We start from the raw sequence: 15,803 nt of genomic DNA on the forward strand, positions 1-15,803 counted from the left end.
GCTTCAGTCGGAGCCGCCATGGCTCCGCTCCGTCCCTGCCCGGCTGAGGGCAGCGGCTTCAGTCGGTGCCGCCATGGCTCCTCCCCCTCCCTGCCAGGCTGAGGGCAGCGGCTTCAGTCGGTGCCGCCATGGCTCCGCCCCGTCCCTGCCAGGCTGAGGGCAGCGGCTTCAGTCGGTGCCGCCATGGCTCCTCCCCCTCCCTGCCAGGCTGAGGGCAGCGGCTTCAGTCGGTGCCGCCATGGCTCCTCCCCGTCCCTGCCAGGCTGAGGGCAGCGGCTTCAGTCGGTGCCGCCATGGCTCCTCCCCGTCCCTGCCCGGCTGAGGGCAGCGGCTTCAGTCGGTGCCGCCATGGCTCCGCTCCGTCCCTGCCCGGCTGAGGGCAGCGGCTTCAGTCGGAGCCGCCATGGCTCCGCTCCGTCCCTGCCCGGCTGAGGGCAGCGGCTTCAGTCGGTGCCGCCATGGCTCCTCCCCGTCCCTGCCAGGCTGAGGGCAGCGGCTTCAGTCGGTGCCGCCATGGCTCCTCCCCGTCCCTGCCCGGCTGAGGGCAGCGGCTTCAGTCGGTGCCGCCATGGCTCCTCCCCCTCCCTGCCAGGCTGAGGGCAGCGGCTTCAGTCGGTGCCGCCATGGCTCCTCCCCCTCCCTGCCCGGCTGAGGGCAGCGGCTTCAGTCGGTGCCGCCATGGCTCCTCCCCCTCCCTGCCAGGCTGAGGGCAGCGGCTTCAGTCGCAGGCTGAGGGCGGAGCGGTCGGCCTGATGGCAGCCGTGTTTCTGGTTACGCTGTACGAGTATTCGCCGCTGTTTTACATCGCCCTGGTGTCCGTCTGCTTCCTCGTCACCAGCGCGCTCGTCCTCGGCTGGTCAGTGCTCTGGGGCTGGTGGGGCTCGGCCGAGGGGGCCTGGGCTGTGCTGGGCGTGGGGGGCAAGGCCAGGCCCATGGCAGGGGCTTGGAACGGTCCCTTCCAACCCAAACCCTCCTCGGCTTCTAAACGAGCAATAAAAATAATTTTTAAAAGAAATTATATGTATTTCTGTTAAGCTCGTTCCTCTTTTAGTAATACCGAAGTGTTTTCTTATGTTTTTCGTAATATCATTCATAATATTGGCAGACAATGCGTTTTTATGTACTGAGCTATGTGTTTGTGTCGATGGAAGGGAACGGAGCTGGGGAAGGGTCTGGAGCACCAGGAGCGACTGAGGGATCTGGGAAAGGGGCTCAGCCTCGGGAAGAGGAGGCTCAGGGGGGCCCCTGTGGCTCTGCACAACTCCCTGGGTGCAGCCACGGTCTTTTCCAACTTAAATGTTTCTGTGAATCTGTGAGCTGGTGTCCTGAAGTGTCTCGAGGGGTGGTGAGTGAAAGAGCTTCTGGTTGTGTTTGAGAGGAAGCAGCAAAGATAGCCACTGTTGCCTTTTCCAGAAACAGCTCCTGGAATGTTCATACGTCTCAGGAGTGTCTGTCAGTTTAAATACTGGTGCTTGCCAAGTGCAGAGCATTGATTGGCAATCAAAATCTTTCATGTAGGAGTTGGGGCTACACCAGACTCGTGGTTTCTGATGGAAATAAAACTCGAGTTGTTGAACTTCCTCTCATGGATTTCGCCTTAATATCTGCAAAGTGCTGTGCTTTGTGTTTTCCAGCCTGTGAATTGCAAGTGTTTGAGCTGTAGCTGTTTCTTCTCAGCAGCATCTAAATTCCCTTCTTGGCTTCTCCTTTCATGCAAAGGCTTTTGCTTGTTTCTGGTGCTTTGTTGGCCGCTGCTGGCTCACACACGGTTCCTGTGTTGCTGTTGATTTTTCAGAGGTGCTTTGTGAGGAGTTTATGTTCTTGTCTTGCAGCTCCTCCTCTGGACACCCCCTTGCAGTGACACCCCCTGGTGCTGGGTGTCAGTGGAGGCAACTGGGGTTTTTTGTGTCTGGATGGAGCTCCACCTCATTATTTACTTGGAAGCAGAAGTAGTTGAATTCCCTTTTATAAGTTTCTGTGTCCCACTGCACTGATTGTATTAAATTACTATCCACACCTCTGCGCTTCATCTTTAAAAAAAGTTCTTTAAAAAAAAATCTTTCCAAGTCGATGGTACTGGTGATAAAGGTATTTTTAAAAAAAGGATGATACCGAGTCATGATTTAGCTAAATCTTCATCATGTCTATCCCTAACCACCGATCCTTTTGCCAATTTAATCATTATTTATCTACTTGTAATAAATGCTGGCAATCCCCTGCTCAAAAAGGCATGAAATAGATGTCTGCTACAAGATCCTACATGTATGCACCTGTCCACTGGTGTCTTTTGGGTACAGGGTGTGCAGAGGACTGTCCAGAGGCATTTCTTTTTCAGGATCAGAGATTCCAGTTGCACCTGCACTAGGTGTTATTGCAGTTTATGGAAAGAGATGCATTTTTTTTCTCCAAACTGGAGTGTTAAGGGCCTGTTAATCAAGGAGGAGCCATAGCCAGAAGCTCAGCACATAGAAGCAGGTGATTGTGTGGGCAGCTGCTCAGAGATATTTGCTGCTCCCTTGGAATTCTCCTGTACCATGGTCATGAGCGGGAGCCTCCAAGTGATTTCCATGTGCCTGCAGCTGCAGTTACAGCTCAAGTGCTCCTGAACTTGCTCAGGAAAACAACTCAAATCCTTCATTTGCCACACAGAGCATTGTAAATGCAAATAGTGTCACAGGAGCACAGAACACCTGATCTATTGCTGCAGTGGCATTTGGGCTGCCCCATAATTTTCGGCATTATTTGTTTAATGATGTGTTTGTGGTGGTGTCAGTCAGCTTGGAAAACACCAACTGCTCAGGAATGCTCGTATTCTCATTTGTCAAGCCTTGCAGTTATGGGGAGGAGTGTCTCTTCCTAGGCACAGCCCTGGATACCTGTGACTCTTCTCACAGTCCAAGTAGGTTAATGCACAGGCAGCTTCCAGAGCCAGCCCCACAGGTGCCCTGGGCACAGGGGTGAAGTGGAATTTAGATCACCTGATCACCTGGGCATTGTATTTTTAGCTGGAGGGGAATGCTCCTGCTAGGAAGAGCTGAAGGCTCAGCACCTGTTGGAAGTCTGGCTCTGCGGAAACATTAATTCATTAACTAAACCCTTGGAAATTCCTGCCTTTTCTAAGCTAGCACTGCTATAAAGAAATTAATGTTCTCCTCTACCAGCTAATGATCTGAACTGTTAGATAACAAAATAAGAACTGTATCTTTATTTATCCTTCCTACACTGAATACTACCATAAAATTTACAGAAAACCACACCTTACTGTGGAACAGAAAGGCCTCTGTGCCTTCAGCTGCTGCTAAAACTGTACCAGAGGCTCTTTTATCTTGCTGCTTTTCAGGAGGATTATCCTGTTGCTTTCAACCAGCAAAGAAAGTTTCCAAGGAAAGAGTTTTTCCTTCACAATCAGGCAGATTTGGTATAAAACAGGAGGCACCTTTATGCACAGCAGCAGAGATCAGCTCTGTTGAGGTTTGGATATTGAAGAAGGGAAACAGCTGCTGCATCTGGTTTCTTTGTGAGTTGTTTAACTGGAATATTCCCCTACAGACCCAGGAAAGTCACTGTGGATGTTTTCAATTGTAGCCGAGAGATTTGACCCTCTGTGCACAAATCAAGGATGGCCAAGAGCCTTTGATGATGCCACTGAACAAAAGCAAATGTTTCCATGAAAGGAATGGCTTTAAACAGACAGAGAGCAGGTTGAGGTGGGGTATTAGGAAGAAATTCTTGGCTGTGACGGAGCTGAGGCCATGGCACAGATTGCCCACAGAAGCTGTGGCTGCCCCATTCCTCGAAGAGTTCCGGGCCACGTTGGATGTGGCTTGGAGCAGCCTGTCCCTGCTCTGGAATCCTCCTGGGAGGAGGCTGGAATGGTACTCAGTTCTGCAGGACTCGGGAGGAAATTCTGGCCTAACCCTTCACCACTAGAGGGCACTGACCGCTCTCGTTAATTTTATTCTCTTACTGGAAACCTCCTTTAAAGATTCCCTGTATCACTGAGAAGACTCCTGCCTTCTGACAAAAAGGTGAAGTAGGATTGGCAGGTTATGTTATCCGTGCATCCTGGCAGATATTGTGGAAAGCCAAGCTACCTCTGTTTGTTGTGCTGCTTGCTATTTAGAGCTGACAAAAGAAATCAAATGTGTCAACACTAACACTGAACCCACTTGTTCTTGTTTCATGTCTCCTAGGTTTGGTTTGGGTGTTCCTGTTATTCTGAGGAACTCAGAAGAGGCAGAATCCAGCACAAGGGTATTGAAAAAGCGGATGAGACAAGTGAAGAATCCTTTTGGGTTGGAGATCCCTAATCCTGCTGCAGCTTCAGTATCAAGTCGGTGGATTTCTGATGTGATTTTTGTCAATTTGGGTTCCTGAACTTGGTGCTTTCCATTTTCTGCCTAGAATCATAGGATGGCTTGGGTTGGAGGGGACCTTAAAGATCATCATTCTTGCTCTCATCCTTTTCCTTTATCATAATTCCTCAGAAATACACTTGTATTCCAACAGAAATAAGCTTTTACACAGTTTATAAACGTGGTGTTTTTAAAAGTGAAATGTTTGAATATGTAGGTACAGTTTAATTCTCATTAATGAAACACTTCCTGCTATTACAGATCTTTAAGTAACTAAAACATTTGCAAATTACCAACCACTGTGGGCGTTTCTATAAATTTCATGGAATTGTAGAATTGTACAGAATTCATTATGGAGTATGTGCCACCCACTTAAATAAATCTAAGCCCAGATTTTCAGCAGTGTTTGGAAATGCACTATTTTTAATAAACAGATAAATAAATCATCGCCCTCTTTTTCTATCTGTGCTTCAATGGAAACTGAATTTAAATATCTGTTTGGATCAGAGTTCACGCTGTCTCTTACATCCCTGAAATCACCCACACAGGAAGTGGAATTCGTGGCTTTCTGCATCACTGGGGAGCAGTGAGCAAGACTGAGCATCTTCCACCCACACAGATGTGGGGCTTTCCAATGCATGAGGAAGGGCTGCAGCAGATTTCCCCCCTCCCTCAACACAACCCCCCCCCAGCACAACAAATCCAAGAATTCAGTCTTCAGGTAACTGAGATTTTTCAGGAGCTTTGAGCACTCCTGCTCCTGTTTGTGCAGGAAGTATTTAGAAGTTGACAGGTTTTTGGAAAAAGAATGGAAAGCATAGATCCCATTTTGCTCCTCCCTCTGCATGATCAAGAGCCGTATTCTTTGAGACCACAGAGAGTTTTGTAGATGAGTGATCCAATTAATACCATTATCTCACAAGGGAATGGACTTTGAGCTAAAGTTTGTGCTCTTGGATCTGCCAGCGAGTGTGTAAAGTGTTACTAGAAGTTAAAATTTACCCTTCTTAAAATGCACATGGTATTTTTGTGAGCTTAATCAGCCATTTTATCTCCTCACACCCACTTCCTCACCCCACTGACTTCCATAAACACTAAACTGAATCTAAATTGATAGAAGATTTGTTTATAATGATAAATAATTTTTGTTCTTTTATAATGTTTATCATTTTAGGGGTGGCCTTATTGCAGCCTTTCAGTACCTGAAGGAAGCCTAAAAGAAAGATGAAGAGAGACTTTTACAAGGGATGGGATGACAGGACATGGGGTGATGGATTCACACTGCCAGAGGGCAGGGTTAGATGGGATATTGGGAAGGAATTCCTGGCTGTGAGGGTGGGCAGGCCCTGGCACAGGGTGCCCAGAGAAGCTGTGGCTGCCCCTGGATCCCTGGAAGTGTCCCAGGCCAGGTCGGATGGGGCTTGGAGCAACCTGGGCTAGTGGGAGGTGTCCCTGCCCATGGCAGAGGGTGGAGCTGGATGATTTTTAAGGTCCCTTCCAACCCAAACCATTCTACAATTTCATGGTTCTACGATAAAAATCTGTGACACTGAAGTTGTTTTCTGCCTGATGCTCTTTAAGCAGCTACACTTAGCAATTCCAGGATTCCTGCACACAGCAAATTAATGGAATCCTCCTCCTCTTTCTCCAAGGGGGTGTAACACTGACACCTGACTGTCTGGAGGACTGTGTCCTTACCTGCTACTGGGGTTGCAATGTCCAGAAACTCCACGAAGCACTGCAGAAACATGTGTACTGCTTCAGAATAAAGACTCCTCAGGCATTAGAGGATGCTCTCTACAATGAATACCTCTACAAACAACAGCACTTGTATCCTTTTTCTGAATTGTTTTGACAAAATATGTTAATTTTTTTGGCACGGGGAGTGTTGATGCTGGTGAACACACCACAGGTTTTGGCACAACTCATTTATGAACAAACACGATGACAAATATTCTTCATGCAAACGTCACATTTGTCTGCAATTGAAGCCACTGATTGTTTTCCTTCACACAGACAAAGCATTAAAAAAAATGACAAGGCAGAGAAATATTGTCAGTTACCAGAAGATGCTCAAGTTGTGGATTTTGGCCCTGTGCCTAGAGCTCGGTATCCCTTGGTAGCATTGCTGACGTTAGCAGATGAAGAAGACAGAGAAATATATGATATTGTAAGTAATATCAGAGTATATTTCAGGGTCACTGTGTTTAAGGTCTGAATGTTTCAGGAGAGAGGCTTGAACAAAGCAGCTTCACTTCCCTGTTCCTTAGAACTTGGTCCTTCACTTTCTTATTTTCTAAAATAAAGCAGTTCAAAGCTTTAACTTCCAAACCTCAATCTTTGAAGAGGCAGTGGATAAACATTGCTTACTCTTTACTCATTCACTAAAGCATTTAAAAAGATGCTTGTGATTTTCCCAAAGCTCCTGCCTCCAGGGTCTCTGTGGTCAGAGGAAGGAGGGTTGGGGCAGTTTAGCAACCTGTTATTCTGATTTCTGGGATCACGCAGCGCTGTGGTGGAGCTCTCACGCTGATATGGACTCTTGGATTCTGTTGGCAAGGCAGGAGGGTTTTTTTGTAAGTGTCTGGCACAGATATGGAGCTGATTGCTGACTTGGCTGTTACAAACATAGAAATTACCTTTCTGCCCCAGGTCTGTGCCATGGTTATGTCTCACAGGAGCCAACTCCAGCGCACTTACAGGAAGGAGTGAAGGTCTGGCTTGAGGCTGATAGGAGATACTCAGCTCGCCAAAAAAGGTCTCCTCCTAATCTCTTACTGTTAAAGCAGCTTCAACCTCACCACATTGCTGTTTAATATCCTTTATAGACTCTAAATTGATGATCTCTGAATGATTGGAGACACACTTTTATCTCCCATCTGTTCATTGGATTGATAATCTACTTGCACCAACTCCTTGAAGAGGAGCACAACTGAACTCGGAAGCAAATTGCCTAAATCCACTGAACACTTTTCCATGCATTCATCTGGAAATTGTAATCACACCAGCACCTAAGAAATCTGTCCCCTTTCCAGGTGATGCCTGTCCTTGGCTTCTTGTCACCTGACCGTAGGACTGCCCTCCTCCCTTCTGTTCCCACTTGAGATGTTTTAATGTTTTAATACATTTTTATATGTTCAGATGTCAGACTAGTTTAACATAAGGAGACTGTAAATTTAATATTTGAATGTATGTCACATTAGCATGGGCATGAATTTGTAACACTTCTCTTTTGAGCCTTAACATAGAAGAAAGGGGTGGAAGGAGAATGGGGGAGGTATTTTTCCTTTGGTTTTGGAGGAAAGGAGCACATTTAGAATCTGTAAATCCAGTCAAGGGGTAACTCCATCTGAATTCATTGCCAGACAAATGTCAGAATTGCATCTGGTTTGTTGAAACAAACCTGTAAAACAGAAATGGAGTGTGGAAATGGATCTTTGCCAGTGTGATATTACCATTTTGAATTATTTAAGAGGTCTCTGTGGGTGTGTGTCCATCACTGTGGATGGTGTGCCAGTGCCTCTTTCCTGGGAGCAGGGTCTGATTTTCATCCTAACTGGTTTTGTGGCAAGATCATCCCTATTTGATTTTGTGCCATAATTTTCTTCTAGATCCAGAAAATTAGCATGACCATATATAAGGGTTACAGAAATTACTGGAAGACTGGCAGGGCTAAGGTGGAAGCTTAGCTCTCAGGCACTATGATTTAGAAAAAAAAGACCCTTTTGCCAAGGAATAGTGAATTCAGTTCTTATAAACCCATATGTGTAGGTATGTACACATTTGAACTCTATTTAATTAGCCATGTGTGGATTTTGAAGTGCAAGTCTAATTTGCCTTTAAATTTCTTTTTAAAGCAAAACAGCTTCTAAATTTCATTTCTCTTTTGACAGCTTCTGGGAACTACAATAATATTGAATTTCACTTTCTTTTTTCCCAGCTTTTCAGAGGCTATTACGTAATTTGGGCAGAGTGGGGGTTGTTAGGCACAGCATACAAGCTTAGAGTGCTTGTATTTCCAGAGGAATTATCTAAAGTCAGCCCGTGGGGGTTCAGAATCCTTTCCAGTGAAATCTGTCTTTTGCCTGCTCAGATTACAAGCCAATCAGTGACACTTCTTAGTGATTTTTGGAGTCCAAAAACTGCAGTCTGTGTGTTTGTGAGGGAAGGGGGAGAAAGTGGAGAAGACTGCTCAGGTGTCTTTCCAGTTTCCATGAGGTGGGACCTGCCAGAGCAGGTCTCTGCTATAAACTGGCCACAGAAGGGCTCCATGGGAAGCCGGGTGGGAAGCTGAAGGAGCACCAAGTGCTCTTTTGTGCCATATCCTGTTTATACCTTGTCCAGAGTATTTTTTTTTGATCAGTACTTGAAGTCAACATTGTTGAACTCCTGATTGTCTAAGGAATTAAGCAGGTCAGAAGCTGTACCAAAGCAAATCAGAGAATCACAGAATAGTTTGGGTTGGAAGGGACCTTAACAATCACCTTATTTCCATCCCCTGCCACAGGCAGGGACACCTCCCACTAGCCCAGGTTGCTCCAAGCCCTGTCCAGCCTGGCCTTGGACACTTCCAGGGATCCAGGGGCAGCCACAGCTTCTCTGGGCACCCTGTCCCCGGGCCTCACCACCCCCATAGCCAAGAATTTCTTCCCAATATCCCATCTAACCCTGCCCTCTGGCAGTGGGAAGCCATTCCCTGTGTCCTGTCGCTCCATCCCTTGTCCCCAGTCACTCCCCAAGCTCTCCTGGAGCTCATTTAGGCCCTGGAAGGGGCTCTGAGCTCTCCCTGGAGCCTTCTCTTCTCCAGGTGAACATTCCCAGCTCTCTCAGCCTGAGTGATAAGTTACTAAACATAGGATTTTTTCTGTTTGCAGATTGCAATGGTGGCTGTAATTCACATTCCTGATGAAAGCTACAGACTTTCCTGCCGAATATTGTATCAGTATCTCCTCCTAGCTCAAGGTCAATACCATGATCTGAAGGTAAGCCATGCACGGAGTCTGGTTTCATGTGTATGACAGTGTTAACTTTAGCTTGTGTAGGCTTTCAGGAGCCTAAATTAGTACAAGACTTCTATTGTCATGCAAAGAATTGGATGGTAGTTAAAATTATTTTATCAGTTAAGTAGTTCCACAGGAACTTACAGTACAGAAATATTTTCCATGAAAATATTCAAGATTTCCTGGAAAAATTACTTGCTTCTAGTCTAGGAGTTCTGGTGTCCACTTAGTAAAGCAGTAGGAAGAAATTGACTGTTGAATGCTTCTTCTTTCCAGAATATTTATTTCCTTTCTAGTCATTCAAACCTCTTTCTTCAAAATTCCCTTTCAGTCAGGAAAGCCTCAGAAGAAACTTACATTTTTAAAATTCCTTTTTCCTGCACTATTGTTAGGAATCGTGCCCAGAAGAATTTGTGCTTCACGTAAAATAAGATAAAAAAAGGAGTAGGGGATTGGAATATGAGCAAGAGCAGAATGGGTTGAGCAAAGCAGATTTGACAGAGTGATGGATGTAATTCTGGTAGGAAGGGATAGAAGATCCCTCTAGGCACAGAGGCTGATGGACCAGAAACAAGCCTGAGCTGCTCAAAACCTGAGTACTTCTGTTAAAGTTCATACATGATGTTGATTTGATGCAGTCCAAGATCTGATAACTTATCTTTAATAATTTCCCACTGTTTTAAGTAATTTCATGTTTCTGAAATGCCTTTAGCTGGAGGCCAGGCAGCTGCCAGGACCCACACAGAGTCTGGCACTGTTTGACCCAGTGGACACCAGTGAATGGACTCAGTGGAACTTCCATTGCCCTTGTGTGTGTGCAGAGATCGGGGGGGGGTTTGTTCACTTCTAAATATTTGTGTTTATGTGTATTTTAGCAACTCTTCATGTCTGCAAATAGTCCTGCACCCTCCTCCAGCGATGCCTTCCCTGGTGAGAGCAGCACTGACACAGGGTTGCTGGAAAAGGCCGGGCTGGCTGGAGATGAACTGGAATTGCAGGAAGAAAACACCAAAGACTGTGTTGTTTGCCAGAACGGCCCCGTGAACTGGGTCCTCCTGCCCTGCAGACACACGTGCCTGTGCGATGGCTGCATCAAGTATTTCCAGCAGTGCCCAATGTGCAGGCAGTTCGTGCAGGAGTCTTTTCCACTTTGCAGCAAAAAGGAGCAAGATGAGGATGAATCGACCCATGTCTTGCAACATGTTCTTCCTGGAAGAGTTTTTTAACAGGAGTTAAAAATAAAAGACCTGGGTTGTGTGCACTAAGATTAAATGTGGAAGCCAGACTATTTATGGGAGGATATGTAGCATTAACTTGTAGGATTTTGCTTTTTATTGTTGGGTGATTTTCAGCTTCCTTATTTTTCCTCGCTCCATATGCTCGCAGGAGCGCTGCTTCCCCGTGCAATGTGGACAGAAGTGCGTAGGATATCTCTGAAGGATGTGATTTTATTTATAACTCCTTCCTAGTTTTTCTTGGAGCACTATTGGAGGCTATTTTGACTACTAAATTTAGGCTGTCTACTAAAAAAAGAATAAAACTTGCAAGTGCAGTTGCACGAGGCTCATTCTATATTTATTGTGTTTAAAATACTAGAGCTGTATATGTTTTAACTCAGTATAATTTAGGAACTCAGCACTTTACAGAATGTACCGTATGAAGGAAAGTAAATATTCTTCATTGTTAACCCCCTGTGTGTTTATTTTGTAGCTGAAGGTTGGACTGCAGCAGGAGCTGGGGGTTGAAGGTGTGGCTCAGGACACTGTTTCTGGCTGGTTTGAAGGATTCGTGTGTTGAGGGACTTCAGCCAAAGCCCTCTGGAAAGATTTTTGTTGATTATTCTTGAACTACATGTTGCTGACACTTTCAAGCCCGAGCTCCTGCAATGACATCTTGAGACAGATTTTCAGTCTTGTTGGCAGTGCCTGTAAGAACTTGTTCTCCATGCAAATGTTGGTTAATCACTCCCCAGAGTGGTGGCAGTTTTGTGGTGCTTTGAGGGATTTCCAACTCTTTTCGCTTGCATGGTCAACTTAGATGACCAGTAACAAGTTAACCAGTTACTTTTATCAATAGTCCCAGGAAATGTACTTGCTCTAACAAAGGAAGAAGCTAAAGAATAGCAGAAATTATTTCCTTTCACTCCAGTGGTGTGTTGTCAAAAGCAATAAAAACGGCTGTTGAGAAGAGAAAATGGTTCGTGTCTTTAAAGAGAGACAAATTCTCCTAAGGACAAACGGGCTGAGTCTCACATCTGCTCATATAGGGGAGAGTGATCCTTAGAACCTGTAGAAATGGGAGTAGCTGCTTTCTGCCCTCCTTCTTGTTCCCTTGCAGCTTTTCCTCACATCCAATTCCAGGACAGCTGCTCAGGCAGGGAAAGCCGTGCTTCACGATCCTCAGCTCCACTCTCCTGCAGCTCCAGGGTACACACAAGATGCTGCACACCTCCAAACCAGGGAAGGAAGCTTCTCCTACTCAAAGGTATTCCATCTTCACCTTTCCATCCTTCTTTTTTTGATTGTTTGCTGTGACCCTGCTTCCAAACTCCTGGCAGTTACCTCTGAGGAAAATATTTAGGTGGTACTGTTGGGAAGAGTAATGGTTAGTTGTAAGGACAGGTGGAAGTGGGGAATTGATGCCTGTAGCCACAGATTTCCAGCCAGTGATCAGCAGGCTGGTTGTAATATAATTTATCTGCTCTGCCTAAAGTGCCCATCCTGGCCAGGGACAACTTGGGAATAAACTGCTGGACAAACCAGGCTGTTGTTTGCACTGTGTATCAACCAGGAATGACACCCCGAGGCGTCTGTGGGGATGGAGCAGTGCCTGATCCATGGCAGCAGCTGCTTCCACACCAACAGCTCACAGAGCATGTGGGACAGTGGCTGGGCAGCTTGTTATTTCAGAGGAGCAGGTTAATGCTGTGCTGGTTCCAGCCTGGAGCTGGGCACTGATGATTAGCAGGGACTTGTTTGCCCACGGAGATGATGAAGGAGGTGTTGTTTACTACTTGACCACAGTAGTCACCGATATTTAATCAATTAATTAAAATCTCCCATCCAATATTGTAATCCAAACCTGTGGGTTTATTTAATCTCACAGTGAAATGGTATTCAAGTAACCCCACAGAGAGTTGCCTGGTCTGTCTCATCCTTCAATCGATGCCAATATTAAATAATAATGGCAAGCAGGATGTAGCTGTGCTGAACTGCCAGGCCATGTATTTACCATTAAGTCTGTCCCAGCTTTTCATTTGTTACTTGTTCTTTTAATAGCATTTTCCAGAGATGCTTAGTTGCTTTCTCTGCTCTAACAAGCTTCCTTGCTGGCCCAAATGAAAGACCTGATGGAGAGTAGCTGGCTCATTACATTTGCCCTTCTTCTAAGAAGCCATCCCAAAATACAGATCAGGAGAGAAGGAAAAGGAGCAGCTCTAAAGCTGCTCAGTGTGTCCCATGGTTGTCTTAAAGCAGGGATTCAAGGCTCTTAGAGATAAAACCGTCCTGTGACCCACAAAAACGCAGTGTATTGGCAGAGGCTGTTCTGCTGTCACCCTGTTGTAATAGAGGTGATATAACATTCCTTTTCTGCTCCTTATAGATGATGTTTAGGATTTGGTGACATCAAGGAACATAGGAATACTTCTGGCAACAAGACTTAGTTCTTTTAAGCAGCATTGAAGTGTTTCAGATTTGTAATATTTTTTGCAAGAGAGGTTGGTTTGATTTGATTCATCAAGTCTAATCAGAGCTGAGGCTTCCAAATGGGTTGATCAGACTAAGTGGTGCTATTTAGGGATATCCCAAGGTGTCTTTCCGAGTGCTGATGGACTGTGACACGGACATCTTCCTTCTGTAGGGAAGGTTGCTGTGTTAGGATCTTCCTTCCTCCTTGTCTGCTTCCTCCCAAGTAGAGGGGAAAATGGTTGTAGGGAAAATCCAGGTCAGCTCAGGTGGCTGCTGTACAACTCCCTGACAGGTGGGTGCAGCCAGGTGAGTGTTGGTCTCTTCTCCCAAGAAACAAGGAATAGTACAAGAGGAAGCGGCATCAAGTTGCACCAGGGGAGGTTTAGATTGGACATCAGGGAAAATTTCTTCACTGAAAGTGTGGTGAGGCTGTCCACAGGCTGCCCAGGTACATGTTTTGTTCAGCTTTAAGATGAAATTCTGTGTGAATCTGATTTCAATGCCTCATTTACATGCTAACATCAAACTTTGGGTATGGTAAAAGCAGACAGGAATCAGGGGCTGAGTTTCTCCTGCTCATTTGCACGTTTGCTGGGGCTCCCCGTGCCCTGAGGAAGCTCTGCCAGGTCTGCAGGTGACGTCTGCCAGGTGCGGGAGGTGTGGGGCTGACGTCTGTAACTGGAAGTCTCTGCAGCAGCTGGCCACCAGTCACCACTTGCTCAGCTGTCCTCGCATCCAGAGTAAACAAGGACTGGCCTCTGTCACTGCAGCAGACGTGCAGCCCCTGCAAAGGCTGTCCCTGGTGTCCTGTGTGTGTGTAGCTGATGTAATTAATGCCAGGGATAGCTGAATTTCATCTGCAACAGCAGAAGTCCTCTGAACTGAGCTGTTAGAAAAGCTTGGTGTTGCCTTGCTGGAATATGCTGGGCAGGAAAAAAAGAGAAAACCAGGATTAGGGGTTTATTTCTGGATAACTTTGGTATTAGTACCATTTATGATGGTACATGATGATGCAGGTGCAAACCTGAGCACAGCTATGAGGCCACAAATGAGCACTGGAGAGTCCCATGCTTTGCAGGATCTGCCAAAACAGCCCCCAAAACCACAGAGAGGGCCAGAAAGTGACTGCTGAATGCTTCAGAGTCACTTGGGCAGCTTTGCTAATTGTTTGCTTTTACTCCCTCGTGTCCATGAGCAATATGGGTAGAGAGACAAGAACTTGTAGTGCAGTGTGGATATACTTGTAAAAAGGGACTGCTACTGGTTGGCTTCCATAAATTTGCAGGAATGTGCAACACCTCCATAAAAGCACCTTTGTATGGATGCTGCTGCAGCTGAGCTAGAAGAGGTCCTGCCTTAATTACCCCATCTCATAATGGGAATGATTTAAAAAATTAGAAATACTGTATGTAGACACAGTCTTAAGACTAAATGAATCCATCAGCAGAGTCTGATGTCCAAAGTGAGGGGTCTTTGTGTTTCTCCCACAGAATTTTGGAAATCAATGACATTATAAATTCATGCTGAGGTTACTGAACCTTCATCAGGCTTGGGAAACCCAAAAAACTCCTTTTGTTCCTTCTCCCTGCACATGCAGTCCTCAGGCATAGAAAGGACAACACTGGGATGTTTGTCACAGTTGTGACATGAGGATTTGCATTTCTGTCACACTTCTGGAGGTGTTCAAGGCCAGGCTGGATGGAACTTGGAGCAGCCTGGTCTAGTGGAAGGTGTCCCTGCCCAGGGCAGGAGGTCAGCGTGAGTTGATCTTTAAGGTCCCTCCCATCCCAAACCATTCTGGGATTCTCTGATTTCCATTCTTTAGAAAACACCTGTGCTACCTGTGCAGTTCCTGGATCCTCCTGAGATTTGAGTGAATCCCAGAACTGCTTCTGTGGGACCTGCAATAATTATCAGGGCAATTAGTTGCTACCTGTGTTTTCTATCCTCAGTCTGCAGCGACCTTTTATCAGCAGAAGATTTGCACTTAATAAGCTTTTCTAGGTTTTAAATGCCTCCTCCAGCTTTTTGTCTTCATCAGCTGACAGGTTCTAGCAGTTCCTAATAATTTTTCCTCTCCTATTGCATAGCCACTTCACATCTAATATTTCCTGGCAGATTTCTCAGTAGTAGCTGCAGTCAGGGGACTGGTGAGAGGTCTAATGCATCACTTCTCTCTCTCCTCGTGCTATTTATTCCAGTGTCTATCAGCTCCTCATGAGCAATACTTTAACAAACAGGCTGGAGGGGAGGATTGCTAACTTGTGAATTATTTTGATAGTTATCCTCTTCTTTCTTCCCTGTAATTCTGCAGATGCCGTTGAGTTTGGAGACAGAACAGAGCTGTACCGGGGGTTATCATGCATCAGTCTCCTGCCAGCAGAACTGTGAGATACAGATGTTGTGCCTTCCCTGGTCACGTGCAGCACAGACATTGTGTTTGGTTTTTCACTCCAGTTCCTGAGGGTCCTCAATTTCAAGGATTTTCCCTGTAGGGAAAGACCATGAACTGCAAGCTCAAAAAGCACCAGCTTGGAGGGAGCCTGGGGTGGGATATTGCTGGCAGCAAGGTTGAGGATGATGACAGCAAGCAATGAGCCCCGAGGGAGTCAAACATGGCATTGTCTCTGCTTGCCAGGGTGAGCAGAGCCCTGTGGGGCAGCACATTCCATTGATTAAAGTAAGACCAGGGCAGCGATTTATGGCACAGCACAGCTTGAAAAGCAATGATTTTCATTCACCAGATGCTGCCATACACG

General features: G+C 46.0%; 1 protein-coding gene across 1 annotated transcript; it reads left to right on the top strand.

Moving 5' to 3' along the window:
• Positions 1 to 655: 655 nt before the first annotated feature.
• CGRRF1 (cell growth regulator with ring finger domain 1) lies at positions 656 to 11,549 on the top strand. The gene is made up of 6 exons (XM_032112841.1): positions 656 to 856; positions 4,194 to 4,333; positions 6,008 to 6,185; positions 6,378 to 6,525; positions 9,230 to 9,337; positions 10,231 to 11,549. The coding sequence occupies exons 1-6, from the start codon at positions 753 to 755 to the stop codon at positions 10,579 to 10,581; spliced, it is 1,029 nt and encodes a 342-aa protein (XP_031968732.1). The 5' UTR covers positions 656 to 752; the 3' UTR covers positions 10,582 to 11,549.
• Positions 11,550 to 15,803: the final 4,254 nt, after the last annotated feature.

Source organism: Corvus moneduloides, chromosome 6 (assembly GCF_009650955.1).
Source record: "Corvus moneduloides isolate bCorMon1 chromosome 6, bCorMon1.pri, whole genome shotgun sequence".
Taxonomy (NCBI): domain Eukaryota; kingdom Metazoa; phylum Chordata; class Aves; order Passeriformes; family Corvidae; genus Corvus; species Corvus moneduloides.